Source organism: Peromyscus leucopus, chromosome 3 (assembly GCF_004664715.2).
Source record: "Peromyscus leucopus breed LL Stock chromosome 3, UCI_PerLeu_2.1, whole genome shotgun sequence".
Classification (NCBI taxonomy): Eukaryota; Metazoa; Chordata; class Mammalia; order Rodentia; family Cricetidae; genus Peromyscus; species Peromyscus leucopus.
In genome coordinates, this window is record NC_051065.1 from 142574331 (window position 1) to 142590320 (window position 15990).

The following is a 15990-nucleotide window of genomic DNA, read 5'->3' on the forward strand; positions in this document are numbered from 1 at the left end:
GGAGTGAGTGTGAGCCCCACACACTGTGTACACACCTCTGTCTCCTGGAACTCACAGACTGTTGTCACTGTCACACTGTGAGAGCCTGGTAAGAGTCCACTGTGACACAGAGACACAGAAGGTGACTTTAGGAAATCCTGGCTTTTCTTCTTCTTCGCTTGTGATATGGGAACGTCTGACTTGGCATTTGTAGTTCTGCTCTAAGGCTCTAGGTCTGGAAATCCTTGGAGGAATTAGCACATCCTGTACACCTGTGTCCTCCACGCTGTAGCTCTGAGATGAAGTCCGTTCACTGGTGAATGATGTTACAGCCACAGGGACCCTCAGGACAAGGCTGAGCAGCACATGCAGCCCCTCCTCACTGCTTTCCTGTCATGTCCGTCATGAGCTTTTCCCACATTCTTGTCCTCATTGCCTCACTTCACAGCTCCCTTCACATCATGGATGTTTCCAGAGGACTTTAGAGCTTCAATTCATGTCAACTATGACCATGAACTTTCGCATGTCAATATGTATTTTTACAACACAGCGTAATATATTGTATATTTTAATTGCTGATAATTTGCGGGAAAATGGTCACTTAAATTTGAATTGAGGAAAAATGTTACACTTCACTTACACTGACCGTCACCCTGAGAGAATGATTCAAAACAGATGGTTAGAGGAATCACAACAAGAAGTCCCCTCTCTTGAGTTTTATTAAGAAAAGGAGACAACATGTTACAACTTTTTAAGACAATAGCATGTGATGGGAGCAGATACAGAGACCCACAGCCAAACATAAGGTGAAGTTCTGGGAACCCCACAGTATGGGGAGGAAGGACTGTAGAAGCCAGAGGGGTAGAGGAGACAGGAGAACACCACACACAGAATCAACTAAGCAAGGTTCACAGGGGCTCACAGACTTAAGCAGCAACCATAGAGCCTGCATGGGTCTTTAGTAGGCCATCTACATACATGCTGTTGTTGTTTATCTTAGAGTTTTTGTTAGACTCCTAACAGTGGGAGTTGGGGTGTCTCTGACCCTTTTGCCTGCTCCTGGGACTCTTTTCCTCCTACTGGGTTACCTTGTCAAGCCTTGACATGAGGGTCTGTGCCTAGTCTTACTGCATCTTGTTATCCTGTGTTCACTGATATCCCTGACAGGCCTGGTCTTTTCTGAAGGGAATGGAAGAGCAGTGCATCTGGGGGAGAGGGGAGGAGGGGAGGACTAGGGGTAGGGAAGGGAGGAAAGACTGCAGTTAGGATGTATTGTGTGAAAGAAGAATAAAAGAGAAAAAAGGCAATAATGTGTGAGCTATGTGAGCAGGACAAACATCAAGGTCAGTAACTTCGGAGAAACCCTCAGAGACAAGTGTGGGTGGGTGTGGACACACAGCCGAGTGTTCGCAGCGGACTTCCTTTTTTTGCTCATTTCATCTCACGTCCCCCATTTACAATGGACACATCAAGGGTCTGCCTCAATTTCAAGGCATCCAAGACTCCAGGGGCTCAGCGTGCATCACCGCCATCTCTTCCCCCAGGTCAGTGGCTTTATTTCTCCATTTGGCATTAGAATATCTTCCAGAGTTATGATTTCTTCTTACCATTTTGTGATCGCTATGAAGATGAGCAGCTGTCCGTGCTGAAGAGGGTAGACGGTCACAACTTTAGAGATTAAAGGCTCATGCATTCCACTTTTAGTCAGTCAGTGTGAAACTTGGGCAGCCATTCTTTTCAGCTTTAGTCACAAGACCCTGGAGAAAGGATAATTACATATATAAAGAAAGGGATGCTTCTAGCAGAGAGACTGTAAAAGTGGAAGAAGGGACCTTGACAGCTTAAGGTTTGGGGTTTGTTTTCTCACTGAGTCCAGTCAGCGGCTCCAGTGTGTGCGTGGGTGTGGGCCATGTCCTGCAGCATAGGTGGCCTCTTAGGGACTGTATCCTTGAAGAAAACGGACTCTCCCACTCCTAGCAGCCATCAGCTGTCAATAGCTCCCCAGCTGGAGGTGGAACTTCATGTCCAACTCCCCTGACAATCTTTTGTCTGACTTAAGCTTTTCAAGGTCTTGTGCACGCTGTCACAAATCGTGCAAGTTCATATGTGCAACTGCCTGTTACATCCAGAAGACAGTGTTTCCTTGTAGTTATCCATCACTTCTGTTTTATGTCCACTCTGCCCCTTCTTCTGTGATGATGCCTGGGCTTTGGTTGGGGATGGGATGGGATGCAGATGTCCCATTTAGGGTGGAGTACTTAGTAGTCTCTTATTCTGTAAATGCTGAATAGTTGTGGGTGGTGCACACCTAGAATCCTGTTGCTTTGCTTCTTCCTTGGGTGGTTAGCTGCATTGGTCCAGGAGGGTGGAAGGAACAGAAGCAGGGAACAGGGTTTGGATGGCTGTGGGTAAGACAGAGATAGCCCTCCAGGAGATGACTTTGATGAGTCAGCTCAGCTTTATTCCAGAGTATAGGAAATATATATCAGATTGGGGAGCCTGGAGACAAACCCTAATTTGCATTAAGTGGCACGCTCCTATTATAAGGCTTCATATGTGGCAGCAGGGTCCTATAGCAAAGCTCCTAGTACAAATCTTAGTTACCATACGTGCAGCATGGGAAAGACTTCCAGCAGGAAACTGTGCCAAGAGTCATGCTGAAGATAAATCAGGCATTCAGGCTTAGAGACAGCTTTCAGATAAGGTCAGTCTTCCTGGCCCAGAGACATTCACCAGATAAGGGCAGGTAAGAGCAGGAAGTCTCGCTGGGAGTGAGAGGGGGTCCCCCATGTTTCTGAGCTTAAAGAAAGCTGCCAGTAGCAGGACCTCCCAACAGAATCCCATCAGTGGTGAGGTGGAGGCAGGAGAATCAAGAACTGGAGGTCCTCTTGAGCCGTATAGAGAGTCAGAGGTCAGCCTGGAATAACAGGCCACCCTATCTCAGAAACAGAACAGAGCACAACAAAAAGCAATTATGAATGTACTCTAAAGAGAGAACACTGTAAGCTACAGCCACAATGTGTGGTGTATGTGTTTAGTTTGTGTGTGTGTACGTGTGTGTGTGTAACAGTATATATAGTATGTGATATTAGCCACATTTCCAGTTCATCTATCCTTTAGGGGGATTCAGAACTCAGCCAATAAGGAGGGAATAACTCAATTGAAATACTGAAAATATCCTGGGGACTCATGAGAGGCCCCTCCTTTCATGTCATACTTTGACCCAAGTTGGAGAAGATCATTGTACATAGCAGTGAAGCAGACACCGTGTTCAGGAATAGATTCACATGTCATTAGCACCAAAAGTCACAATTACCACAAAAGGGAGCATCAAACCTGTCTATTGAATAAAAGAAGGTCCTCCTTAGGGATGCTTTGACCCCCTTCCTGCAACAGAACATGTCACTTGACTTTGACAGCACTCATAGTTTTCAGCACATCTTCACATCTATCAAGTTTGGTTCACCCAATATGTCTTTGTGCATAGTGTTAGTTCTATGCAATGCAATGTTATTCATTAAGCGGCGCTGTTCACCATGCAAGAAAAGCCACAAGGCACAACAAAACCCACTATAAGAGTTTATGAAGAGAAGGAACAGAGGGAATGTGCTTAGGCCTATGGAGATTGTGCAGAGAGAGAGAAAGAGAAAGAGAAGGGGAGGAGTGTGTGACCCGCTTTTTATGGATCCCACACACACATGTGCATATGGGCTTTTGTAGCTACACCACGCATGTGCATAGATTGGGTTATCACACTGCGGACAAATTACTCGTCCACACAGTGCATGAATTATGCAGGACATAAGGCCCCAGGGTGACTAAGCCTCTTCTTCAGCTACTGGACAGTGCATGTATGGTCATATAGCTGGGGGAGTGGCCAGTGGCCAGGAATTCCAATACATAGTATGTGCATAAGCATTATTCTTCAGTCCTACTTCATCAAAGCAAACAGTTGAACCTAACGAAGAATTCATCTCATGGAATTCTGCTTTAAATTGGCAGGGAAAGGCTCACATCTGCAGCTGACCCTCTACTTGAATCCAATTGTCCCCAAACCACCTTTCACTTTCATTCCCGTTGATGTACTCAACTGACTTAAACAAGTAACAGGTGTTTAACTTCACAGATGCCTGTCGGTGGCCACGCTCCCATAGGTTGGCTCTGAAACTCACTTGTGCTGGGCTCATCCTTCTTGTCTTGACCGTGATTGGGCTCAGTGTTTTAGGTAAGTGAGGCAAGAACTTTATTTATTTATTTATTTATTTATTTATTTATTTATTTATTTATTTATTTTGGTTTTTGGTTTTTTCGAGACATGGTTTCTCTGTGTAGCTTTGCGCCTTTCCTAAAACTCACTCGGTAGTCCAGGCTGGCCTCAAAATCACAATGATCCACCTGGCTCTGCCTCCCGAGTGCTGGGATTCAAGGCGTGCACCACGACCGCCCAGCCGAGGCAAGAACTTTTGCTTCAGACTTTTCCCTCTAAATATCAGGGCCTCTTCACATGGTTTGGTCAACTTGAGCCTTGGGGAAGTCAATGACATGAGTAGTTACAGGACAGTGTCCCATGTCCAGTGCAGAAGCTTCACATTTCTGTGCTTCTGAATTCCTCTGAGAGTCATTAGGGGCTGTTACTCATGAAGGGCTCTCTAACAGGCCCATGCGGGGCAAACGTGGCACCCGCAGGCTTTTCCCTTTCCCCTTTCCTCTCACTGAACTGTCAGATTACATTCCTCAGTTAGCCCCCGAGGTCCACTCCCTTATTTGGCCATGGAACATTCCTGAGACTGAGCACTCAGGTTCAACTATCAAAACATCAAGGTCCAGCAATCAAAATTCATTATTTGGCTACACTGGCTAGCCTGTCCAACCAGGACTTATCACCTCATCCTAACACAGACTTCCCCATTTTCTCCTTAAAAACCACTCCTGCAAAAACACCTGCTGCTGTCTTTGCCAGATACAGAGGCAGCCTTCCCCCCTTCCTCCAGGGTAATAAATCTCCTTTGTGTTGAGATTTGGTGTCTGTGTGTGTTCTGAGCTGACACCAAGCCCCCAACAACACACATACACCCAGAACCAAAAAAAAAAAAAAAAGCCATAACTGAGACAAAAACAACAACAAGGAAAACCAAAGGCTCAAGTGTTTAGTTTCTTAAGTGGCTACTAAACTCCAGTGGCGTTAAGCTGTCTTTCTTGGAGGGGTGTGATAATTCTCATTCTGAAGGTGAGAATGCAGGCATGAGCGTGGGTAAGTTAACAGTGGTGTGAATCCACATGTTCTGGGCTTTTCTTCTTTGTTTATACATCTGTCTCCAACTGGTCCCTTATATTTTATCCTGTGCAGATGTTCAGGTTTGTTGAAATAGCTTGATTTCCTGAAGTGGGAAAGAGAACACACACTCCACCTTTCATTTCAGGATTTAATCCTCTCCATGTTTTCTTATTTTCTAGTGCGAGTCTTGATACAAAAACCATCAATAGAAAAATGCAGAGTGTATATTCAAGAGAACATGGCTAAACCAACAGGTAATTTTTCAGTTTGGATTTCCCAAGAATAACAGTTGACATTTGCTATTTACCAGGGCTTACATCAGTCGAGGTTTAAAACACTCACTCATGAAGACACTACAGTCCCATGGTTTTATGTTAGAAGGAATTGTTGCATAAAGTCTTGTTAAGGGTCTCATGACTGGTAGTTAACAATGCTGGGAACCTCTTTGAAACTATGTGACCTTGAAGCCTCAGATCTTAACCACTCAATAAGCTAGCACATGGATCATTAACTTTAACAACACTCTAACAGAATATTTGTTTTAACAAAATGTGTTAAACAATTAACTTTGTATAAAGTTAATTGATAGAAACACAAATGAATTCCTTGTTAATTATATTTCTTTGATGTGTCAAAACAACAATTTTGTCCCTGCATGTGTTAATAAAAGTGCGTGTTAGTAAAGCAACTACTGTGTGTAACTGGATGTGGTGCAGCAAGAACAAGGTAGAAATATTCCATGTCTCCTTCTCACTTCAGAGAGTCCAGCTATGTTAAAGTGTCCAAAAGACTGGCTTACACACCGAGATAAATGCATACATTTTTCTCAAAATGTCAACATTTGGAAGGAAGGTCTAGTTGACTGTGCTACAAAAGGAGGCACTTTGCTGCTCATTCAAGACGAAGAAGAGCTGGTAAGTTGTTCTGTTTAATAGAGATGTTAGCATGTTCTTGAAGCTACACCAGTGTCCTAGACTCTTCCATGCAAAGGGAATGGAGACTTTATATTATGGAAGCTCATGGTCTGAGAGGCTAATTGGTCATGTGATCCAATAACTGCTTATGCAAGGTGAGTGTCCTAGGATCATAAATACCGGACACAGATTTCTCAAAGGAGCAAGAATTAACTGTGCTGGGGACTCAGGATGGATACAGGTGACACTTGAACTAGGTTTCAGGAGGCTGGGAGAATATGAGTCACCAGTACACAGACTCAGGGTTAAGTCCTCTACTCTGTTTTGATTGTAGAGATTCATAAAGGACTCAGCAAAAGAAAAAGGCGATTCACTTTGGATTGGACTAAATTACACATTGCCAGACGAGAACTGGAGGTGGATAAACGGCTCTACTTTGAGTTCTGATGTGTGAGTATTGGAGGAGCTACCCTGAATATTCATTTCAGGTCATTTCAGGGCTCTAACACTGATACCAAAGATTAAAGAGGTTCGGAAGAGTTTAAAAGTATGATTTCAAAGTTAGTTAGAATTTTCCATGTATGAAAAGGTATCAGCCTTTTATAAGGTCGTGTGTGTGCATGTATGTATGTATGTGTATGTATACAGTGGACTATATATATGTATCCAGTGGACTTCAAAGGACCTCTCCTTTGGAAAGAGAATGCAGTTGTAAATATCTACTGAGAACCTGTAGGCACAGAGAACTTTTCTTTTTTCACTCTTACACTTTTATAAATTTTCCAAAGAATTTCTTTTTTTCCTTTTTCTTTACTAAGAAATTTTCTACTCACTCTACATACCACCCACAGATTCCACCTCCTCCCTCCTTCTACCTCCCAGCCCTCTCTCCCAAGCCACCCCGCATTCCCACATCCCCCAAATCAGGTCTCCCGTGGGGAGTTAGCAGAGCCCGGCACACTGAGCCTAGGCAGGTCCAAGCCCCTTCCCACTGCACCAAGGTTGTGCAAGTCGTCACTCCACAGGCACCGGATTCCCAAAAGCCTGCCCATAGACCAGGGATGGCCAAAGAATTTCTAAGTGGTACTTTCCACACTGTGGTGAAAATGAGTCACAGTGTGTCCTGAGGCCAGTTTCTCAGGTGACAGCCAGCAGAGGAAGAGTGAGTGTGAAGGAAAAGCTCTAAGTGTCAGCAGGGAGCTTGGTCAGCTGAGAGAAATGACCACATTGTCACAGGTTACACTGTAGTGTGGCTAGAGTTGGGAAAGATATAGTTATCTGAGGAGCTGTGGTGAAAGAAGCCTTAATCAGCTTTTGTTGTTGTGACAAAATATCACAGAGAAACAGGAAAGTGAAGTCATTTTGGCTCACAGTCAAGGGATCTCCTGTCCGTCTTCAGCCTGCTCCGTTGATGCTAGCCCTGTGGCAAGGCAGAAATGTGGTTGTGTAAGGGCACAGGAAAGCTGCTCCCCTCATAGTTGGCAGGAAGCAGAGGAGATGGCCACCCCTGGGCTGGGATGGGGAGCAGAGATCTGCCTTTCAAAGGCTGTGCCCTCACCCCCATGACCTACATCTTTCCAGGAGGCCTCATTTTGTTTGGCTGGGAACTCAGCAATGAGTAATTTCCTTGATGGCATCAGTGCACCCACGATCCAGTCACCTCTTCACAGTGTCACAGCTATCCTACACATGACCTCCTGGGGCATTTGCCATCAAAGATAAAATTGAGTATAGGTACAAAGAACGTCATTAGCTCTTTGGTGTCTTGTTATTTTCTTATTGTGTGAGATTGTCGTGGTAACTGTGCTACAAAGAGCCGACACTATGGAGTTAAGTCATATGTTTTAGTGGAATTAACGACGTTTTGTACAAGAAGAACAGAATATTCATTCATTTCATAAGTAAAAGTGTATAGGATTCAGCCAAATTCCTATACAGTGCTTTCAATGAGGTTTTCAGGGATTATAATGAGAATCATTTTATTCATCTTGCTTGAATAAACTTAGGCAAATCTTACAAGAAAATGTACTTCTTGTTATTCAGAACACATGAGATTGAAATGTAAAATGCTGAAACATATTTAGGTTTACTTAAAATGTACTGACAATTTATTAAGTATAGAAATTGTTAAACATAAGAAGCTGGCGTTCAGTAGAGAAGTATACGTGAAGTGTGCGGATTAAGCTCAGCTCATCTGTCAGTTTCCTCCGAGGACAAAGTGACACTGGGGTTAGGGAAAAGCGATTGGTCGGCCTGGAGGCTGCTGTGCTCAGTCCAAAGTGTCAGTCAAGCAAGCCCTGCTTTTGTTTCAACTCTCTGTCCCTGGATTCAGTACCAGAAAGGGAGAGAGCAACAGTTTCCCCCACAGGGTTATTTGGGGAATTAATAAGGACTGTTAGAGAATTCTCCAGGTGTCTGGTAGGAGAAGGCCTGGGAAGCCTTAAAGGAATTTGGAAAGGAAGTCATTGACTGAAACAGACCAGCCCTGAGGAAATGATCCTGACAGCTGAAGGAAGATCCTGAGCATGGAGGAAATGAAAGAGGGAAATCATGGCTGGACTAGCATGCTGACCACTAGGGTGGCATCAGATTTGCCTCTCAGTCCCAAGGGGCTCCACGAAGAACAAAACAAAGAGGGACACCCGTGAGGAGCCCTGGCACTGGCATAAGTCACCTTCTTTGTAAGACCTACCAGTGTGCTTAGAACTCATCTGCCCCTTACAGCCAACCCTGATACTGTCTGTGTTAGCGCTTGAATTCTAGTTCCCACCAGCACGGAGCCATGAAAAACATGGAGGTTTGGAACCCATGTGTTCATCAAACACTTCAACCTAAGACAGGAGAATGAAAGGAATTGTGACTCTGTGTCACATGAGCTGAGCCTCTTTCCCTGTCTGCATCCAGTTCTGTGATCCAGACTCTGTGAGCTCACTCTGAATTCATTGAACACCTGCTGTGTGTAACTGTTGTCATACATTCATGTCCATCTTAATACTTCCCCGAACATTAGCTTGTTAAACCGTGTGTGTGTGTGTGTGTGTGTGTGTGTGTGTGTGTGTGTGTTTGTGTGTGTGTGTAATACTTATGCTTTTCTGCTATTAATCTGTTTTAGAGACTTACTCATTTTTGGTTTATGTACAGGAGTGTTTGCATGCGTGTGTGTATGTGTACCACATGAATGCCTGGTATCCATGGAAATCAGAAGAGGGTATCAGATCCCTTGGTACTGGAGTTACAGAAACTGTGAGCCACCATGTGGGTGCTGGGAACTGAACTCAGGTCCTTCACAAGAGCAGCCAGTGATTTAACCACTGAGCCATGTCTCCAGCCAGTGCCTAACCCTGTAAATGAAAGAAAACTGAAACTAAAAAGAAATGAAGGTCTTCACATGATGTGTCAGTGGTCCAGTGATGAGGTCACCATCACCCCCTCTTTCAAACCGTCTCCGTTTCATGCGTCATTATGAAGATTCTTGCTGGAATCGTTCTTTGCCAGTGAAGAAACAGCAGGTTTTAGAATCAGCTCTGCCTTCAATGTTTATAGCATCGCGTCTGTGTTCACTATACTTAATAACTGTGCATTCTGTCCAAAGGAGAACAATGGCTGACAGGATCATTGTGAGAAAATCCTAAACACTAACAGTGGCTGTTCTCTTGCTCTCAGATTACAAATCTTTGGTGAAGCTAAAGAAAACAGCTGTGCCTCCGTCTCAAAAGACAAAGTGGTTTCTGAGAGCTGTGTTTCAGACAACAACTGGATCTGCCAAAAGGAACCAAAACCATGTCTCTGAAACCATGTGTGATGACCCCTGACTGTGAATCCCATCTCCATTACTTTACCATCCACACCAGATCTCTGCACCCAATATGTCTAGGCTGCTGACATCCCACCCATCCCCCAGCACACAGTTAGTAGCGCAAAGCATGGAATCTAAAAACACTGTGACTCTAACAAATGCCTTGTCCAGTTTCTTCATTCTGTAAAGGGCACAGAGAGACGTGCCATTTAAGAGAAGAGACCTGGGCTGGAGAAATGGCTCAGTGTTAAGAGTACTGTGCTGCTCTTCCAGAGGACCAGGGTTCAATTCCCAGCACCCACATAGTGGCTCGCAGCCATCTATAATGGGATCTGATGCCCTCTTCTGGTATAAAGGTGTACATGCAGATAGAGCACTAGTATATTATGAATAAATACATCTTTAAAAAAATTTTTTTAAGGAGAAATGATCTGTGGAAAGAAATCCAGACAGCTGGGGGGCCCTGGATTCTCAAGTCTGTGACCCTCACTCCCTGTGTCTGAGGTCATCTGCAAACAGCCACAAAACCATTTGCAAAATCATTATTAAAGATGTGTTATGGGAAGGGTTGCCAGTCAAAATAGAGAACCACCCAAATTAATCTCCTAGTAACCAAAGTCCTCCTTCTCTTGAGCCCCCTGAAAGGAAGCTCCAAGCAACAACTAGGACCCTAGAGTACTCACTCTTGTGGCTGGGTGTTCTCTTTACAGTGTGTTCTAATCTGTACTATAGCCTTGCTTTAGATAAAGTTTCCCAGCCATTTTTCTACTCCCTGAAGGACACTCAAAAACCTGAAACACTCCACCCTGGCCTAACTACTGGCAACATATGTCATTTACATATATGGTTATTGATAATGGATGTTGCCCTGTACCTAAGCTGGGTAGTAACAGTGATTCTTCCCAAAAGGACTATTTTTCTTTTTTTAAATATTTTTATTTTATAATTAATTTAATTTTATATATCAGCCATGGATTCCCCTGTCCTCCCTCCTCCCACTCCCCAGCCTTCCCCCTCAATCCACTCCCCATTCCCACCTCCTTCAAGGCAAGGTCTCTCCTGAGGATTCAGCCCAGTCTGGTAGATTCAGCTGAGGCAGGTCCAGTCCCCTCCTCCCTGTATCAAGGCTGAGCAAAGTGTGTCAGCATATGCCTAAGGTTCCAAAAAGCCAGCTCATGCACCAAAGACAGGTCCCAGTCCCAGTGCCTGGGGGCCTCCTAAATAGTTCAAGCTCATCAACTGACTCACTTAACCAGAGGGCCTGGTTCAATTCCATGGGGACTCCTCAGCCCTTGGTTCACAGTTCATGTGTTTCTGCTAGTTTGACTATTTGTCCCTGTGCTTTTTCTATCATGGTCTCAATATCTCTTGCTCATATAATCCCTCCTCTCTCTCACCGATTGGACTCCTGGAGATACACCTGGCGTTTGGCCGTGGATCTCTGCATCTGCTTCCACCAGTCACTGGATGAGAGTTCTGAAGAATGGATAAATAAAATGTGGTACATATACACAATGGAGTACTACTCAGCAGAGAAAAGCAATGACATCATGAGGTTTTCAGGCAAATGGATGGATCTAGAAAATATCATCCTGCGTGAGGTAACCCAGACTCAGAAAGACAAACATGGTATGTACTCACTCATAAGTGGATACTAGATGTAAAGCAAAGGATAACCAGACTGTAACTCACAACTCCAGGGAGACTACCTAGTAAAGAGGACCCTAAGAAAGACACAGGGATCACCCAGTGACAAAGAAATGGATGAGGTCTGTTTTTCAAATACTAAGGCAGAGTGTGGAATGATTTGTCAGCATTTGGGAGCAACCCACTGATAGAGCTGGACCCCAAGTTTTAGTGCACTGCTGTGCACTACCCCAACACCACCTCTTAAGGCCCTTTCTCACACACCAGGGAACACTGGGAAATCAGAGCATGCGGCCCTTTGTACTTCATCCTAAATCCCCTGCATATTACATTGGAAAGCAGATAACCCATAACAACTGTCTTAATTAAGGTTTCTATTACTGTAGTGAAACACCATGACCAACAGCAAGTTGAGGAAAGGGTTTATTTGGCTTACACTTCCATTTCACTGTTCATTATTGAAGGAAGTCAGGACAGGAACTCAAGCAAGGCAGGAACAGTGAAGTGGGAGCTGATGCAGAGGCTGTGGAGGGGTGCTACCTACTGGCTGGTTTCTCATGGCTTGCTCAGCCTGCTTTCTTATAGAACCCAGGACCACAGCCCAGGGATAGGATAGCACCACCCACAAGGGCTGGGCCCTCCCCCATTAATCACTAATTAAGAAAATGCCCTATAGACTTGCCTACAGCCTGATCTTATGGAAGCATTTTCTTAATTGGGGTTCTCTTTTCTCAAATGACTTTAGCGTATCAATTTGACGTAAAACTATCCAACACAACAGCTAAACATTTCTGGGCAAAGGCATTCAACCAGCAACCACAACTAACTGAATCCCAAGGCTGACTGTCGTTCCTCTGCATTTGACTTGTTTTGTTCAGATGCTTAGATTCAGATATTTCTATTCATCAGCAGTGGTTTTCAGGAGTAACACAGGAAAAGTAATACCCATTGGGATTTGCCACTGTCTTGCTTCAATTTGTCATTTGAGACTATAAGGAACACTACAGAGTGATTTACATTGATAGTTAGTTTATAGAATCCCTTTACCTTAACAGTAGTGAAATATGTAGAATGCATAGAACATAAACACTAACAATATCTCATCTTCTCACTTACGTATCCTGAAATTTCTTCATCTACTGGAAATTCTGAATAATTTTAGAAACTGGAGACCAAGTATACAAACACCTAAGCCTATGGGGAACATTCTCATCTCATTCAAACCACCACAGTCCATAAAGAGCTGCACTATACACAGTATAATAAAATAGAAATAAGGTGAAATTCAGGTGTTTGAATACTTGGCCTCCAGTTTGTGGCATGGTTTGGGTAGGTTTAGGAGGTGTGGCTTTGGAGGAAGTGTATCACTGGGGGTAGCCATTGGGGTTTAAAAGCCATGCATCATTCCCAGTTTGCTCTCTCTGCTTGCTGCTTGCAGTTCCAGATGTGATCTCTCAGCTTCTGCTCCAACCACCATGCCTGCCTGCTCTCATGCTTTACCCCTCCATGATGGTGAAGGACTCCTAACCCACTGGCGCTGTAAACCAAACAAACCTTTCTTTCTATAAGTTGCCTTGGTCACTGTGCTGGATAGCTTTATGTCAACTTGACACAGAGTAGATGATGGACTGTGATGTGGAAGTGTGAGCCAAATAAACCCTTTCCTCCGCAACTTGCTTTGGTCATGGTGTTTCATCATAGCAATAGTAACCCAGACAAATTGGTACCAGGATTGTAGGGTATTGCTGTGACAGATCTGACCATGATGTTTTGGTGAGGATTGTGAAAGGACATTGGAACTTTGTGCAGGAAAAGCCATTGGGTGCTCAATGCTTGGTGAGCTGTTCCGTGGGAGCTTGGAAGATAAGAATGTTGAGGGCAATGCAAAAGATAGAGGCCTGGCTTGTGAAGTCTCAAGGGAAGTTTAAAGACTAACTGGGCCACTTGTTATTATATATATATATATATTATTTTACAATACCATTCAGTTCTACATATCAGCCATGGGTTCCCCTATTCTCCCCCCTCCCCCCCCCCCCCCTTACCCCCAGCCCACCCTCCATTCCCACCTCCTCCAGGACAAGTCCTCCCCCGAGGACTGTGATCAACTTGGTAGACTCAGTCCAGGCCACTTGTTATTTTTTAATTTAGAGTCTGTGGTTCTGGTTATCTGGGGCTGACGAATCAGCTGTGATTAACAAGATACCAGAACTACTAAAGTGAAACCTTTCCTTTGCTGAGATACTCAGTGCTAGTCAGCTGGAGGTGAGAAATTAGCAGTGATTAGAAGAGACCGGCATTGTTGAGGTGAAGTTTCCTGGAAAGCGTTTCCTGAGAACACACAGAAGCTGTGTTCCAGAGAACTGGTAGAGCAGAACTTTGTAAGGGTCACCCAGGTGGTTCTGATTTTGAAGTACCAAGGGGTCATGGAGAGTCATGGAGGCTTGGCGCTCAGAGAGGTCAGGAAAAGCCCTTGGTGAAGGTGCAGCCTGTGGCAGTTGAAGGTCTGGGATTGAAGGGAGGAGTCATGCAGAGAATGACTTGAGGCTTGGCACCATGAAGAGAGCCCAGGAGAGGCCATTGGTGAAAGTACAGCCCAGTTGCAGCAGAGGACCCCAGGGTTTTGGAAATGCCAGGACCATGGATGACTGCCAAGGACAGCTGCAGATGTGGAGTGGAGCCAGCCCGAGCCTAGAAGACAAGCTATGTGTGCTGCAGAGGACAGAGCAGAAGTGACCCAGGAGCTTTGGAGGAGCCCAGAAGATCACGAGTGAATCCAGACATTTGACAACGTGTTATTTACACTGTTGGGAGTTTGGCTTTTCTTTGATCTGATTTTAACTGTGCCCTGGTTCTTCCCTCTTGAAGTAAGAAAGTATTTAACTTAACTTTGATTTTATATGCGCCCACAGACTTGAGAGACTTTGAATTATAAAAGGCTTTGGATTTTAAAAGAAATTGGTTATTTTATAATTTTGGTTGTAAGCCTAGCCTTGCGTCATTTCTCCAGCCTGAGATTGACCATTTTAAAGAGACTAACTTCTAATGTGTTTTGAGTTTGTAAAGACTATATGCCTTTTGAGTTATTTATATTTTAACGGATATCTGGAGGATGAACAAGAAAGGAAAAACCTCTGGCTTAAGGGTGATGTGTTTGTGTGTCAGGTTGACAGGTCAACTGTGCTGGACAGTTTTATGTCAACTTGATATACGCTAACATCATCCGAGAGGAGGGAAACTCAGCTGAAAAAAATGCTTTTATAAGATGGGGAGAGGGAGGGCCCAGCCCATGTGGGTGGTGCCATCCCTGGGCTGGTGGTCCTGGGTTCTATAAGAAAGCAGACTGAGCCAGCTATGGAGAGCAAGCCAGAAAGCAGCATCCCTCCATGGCCTCTGCATCAGCTCCTGCAATGTTTGAGTTCTGTCCTGACTTTCTTTGGTGATGAACTGTGATGTGAAAGGAGAAGCCACATAAACCCTTCCCTCCCCAAGTTGCTATGGTCATGGTGTTTCATCACAGCAATGATAACCCTACCTAAGACAAACACACTGTTTTATCATGGCATAGAACAATACTAAAAGGGACATATGATGCATGTATTTTTCACAGTCCTCATCACCTGGTTAGCACATAACTGGGCTACTTTAAAGCTAGTTATATATTTTTCTAAATTAGGATCTATGGCAGTTACCAGTTAACCACAGACAAAAATAGCCCAAATGAATAATAAAAAGAAACTAAAACCTCCAAAAATTGTGGTTAGTATGATCAGAGCAAACAAATCAGTAGCAAATGATTCAAAATCATTTCAAATGTAATTAACAAAATTATCTAATCTGAACTACAAAATCATAATGGCATAAGTAAGTACAAATACGGCTGTCCTCTGATGCCTATGACTGTTAAGTTTTGCCACATGACTCTCTTCTCAGCATCCAGTGGCTTTGTGTATAAGATGAGATTAGCTGGGAATTTGTGCTCAACTCTCCGCCTAACCTCACATCTGTGGAACCTTGGTTGGTTGTCTGAGACCTGGCTGCTGTAGGCTGAGCTCCACCACACGTGGGACATGAGCTCAGGGACCACGTGGTGGACACACTCATGTCTCCAGTTCTCAGGTGGGTTATTTATGTGGTCACTGGATAGATGTCCACTCAGAACTCATGCCCCTCACATTCTGTTAGGTAAATCAAGTCAAAAGACCACCCTAGGCTCAAGGGTGGAGAACCTGCTATCTTGTCTTTAGGGAAGGAGAGTTGAAGTCACTTTATAATTAGCATGGGTCCACTGGAGCATGAGAAGAAGGAGGAGGAAGAGGAGGAGGAGGAAGAAGAGGAGGGGGAGGAAGAAGAGGAAGAGGAAGAAGAAGAGGAAGAGA

The 15990-nt window shown here is 44.3% G+C and overlaps 1 protein-coding gene across 1 annotated transcript; it reads left to right on the forward strand.

Moving 5' to 3' along the window:
- Positions 1 to 1352: 1352 nt before the first annotated feature.
- On the forward strand, positions 1353 to 10260 carry LOC114701402 (killer cell lectin-like receptor subfamily B member 1A). Its single transcript, XM_028881488.2, has 6 exons — positions 1353 to 1523; positions 4106 to 4204; positions 5434 to 5508; positions 6014 to 6168; positions 6503 to 6618; positions 9832 to 10260. The coding sequence occupies exons 1-6, from the start codon at positions 1439 to 1441 to the stop codon at positions 9956 to 9958; spliced, it is 657 nt and encodes a 218-aa protein (XP_028737321.1). The 5' UTR covers positions 1353 to 1438; the 3' UTR covers positions 9959 to 10260.
- The last annotated feature ends 5730 nt before the right edge of the window (positions 10261 to 15990 follow it).

Excerpts from the sequence above, each read along its gene's own strand:
- LOC114701402 (XM_028881488.2), top strand. The coding sequence starts at position 1,439 with ATGGACACATCAAGGGTCTGCCTCAATTTCAAGGCATCCAAGACTCCA. Across the intron at positions 1,524-4,105 it reads ACCGCCATCTCTTCCCCCAG|ATGCCTGTCGGTGGCCACGC; the intron begins GTCAGTGGCTTT and ends TTAACTTCACAG. Across the intron at positions 4,205-5,433 it reads GATTGGGCTCAGTGTTTTAG|TGCGAGTCTTGATACAAAAA; the intron begins GTAAGTGAGGCA and ends CTTATTTTCTAG.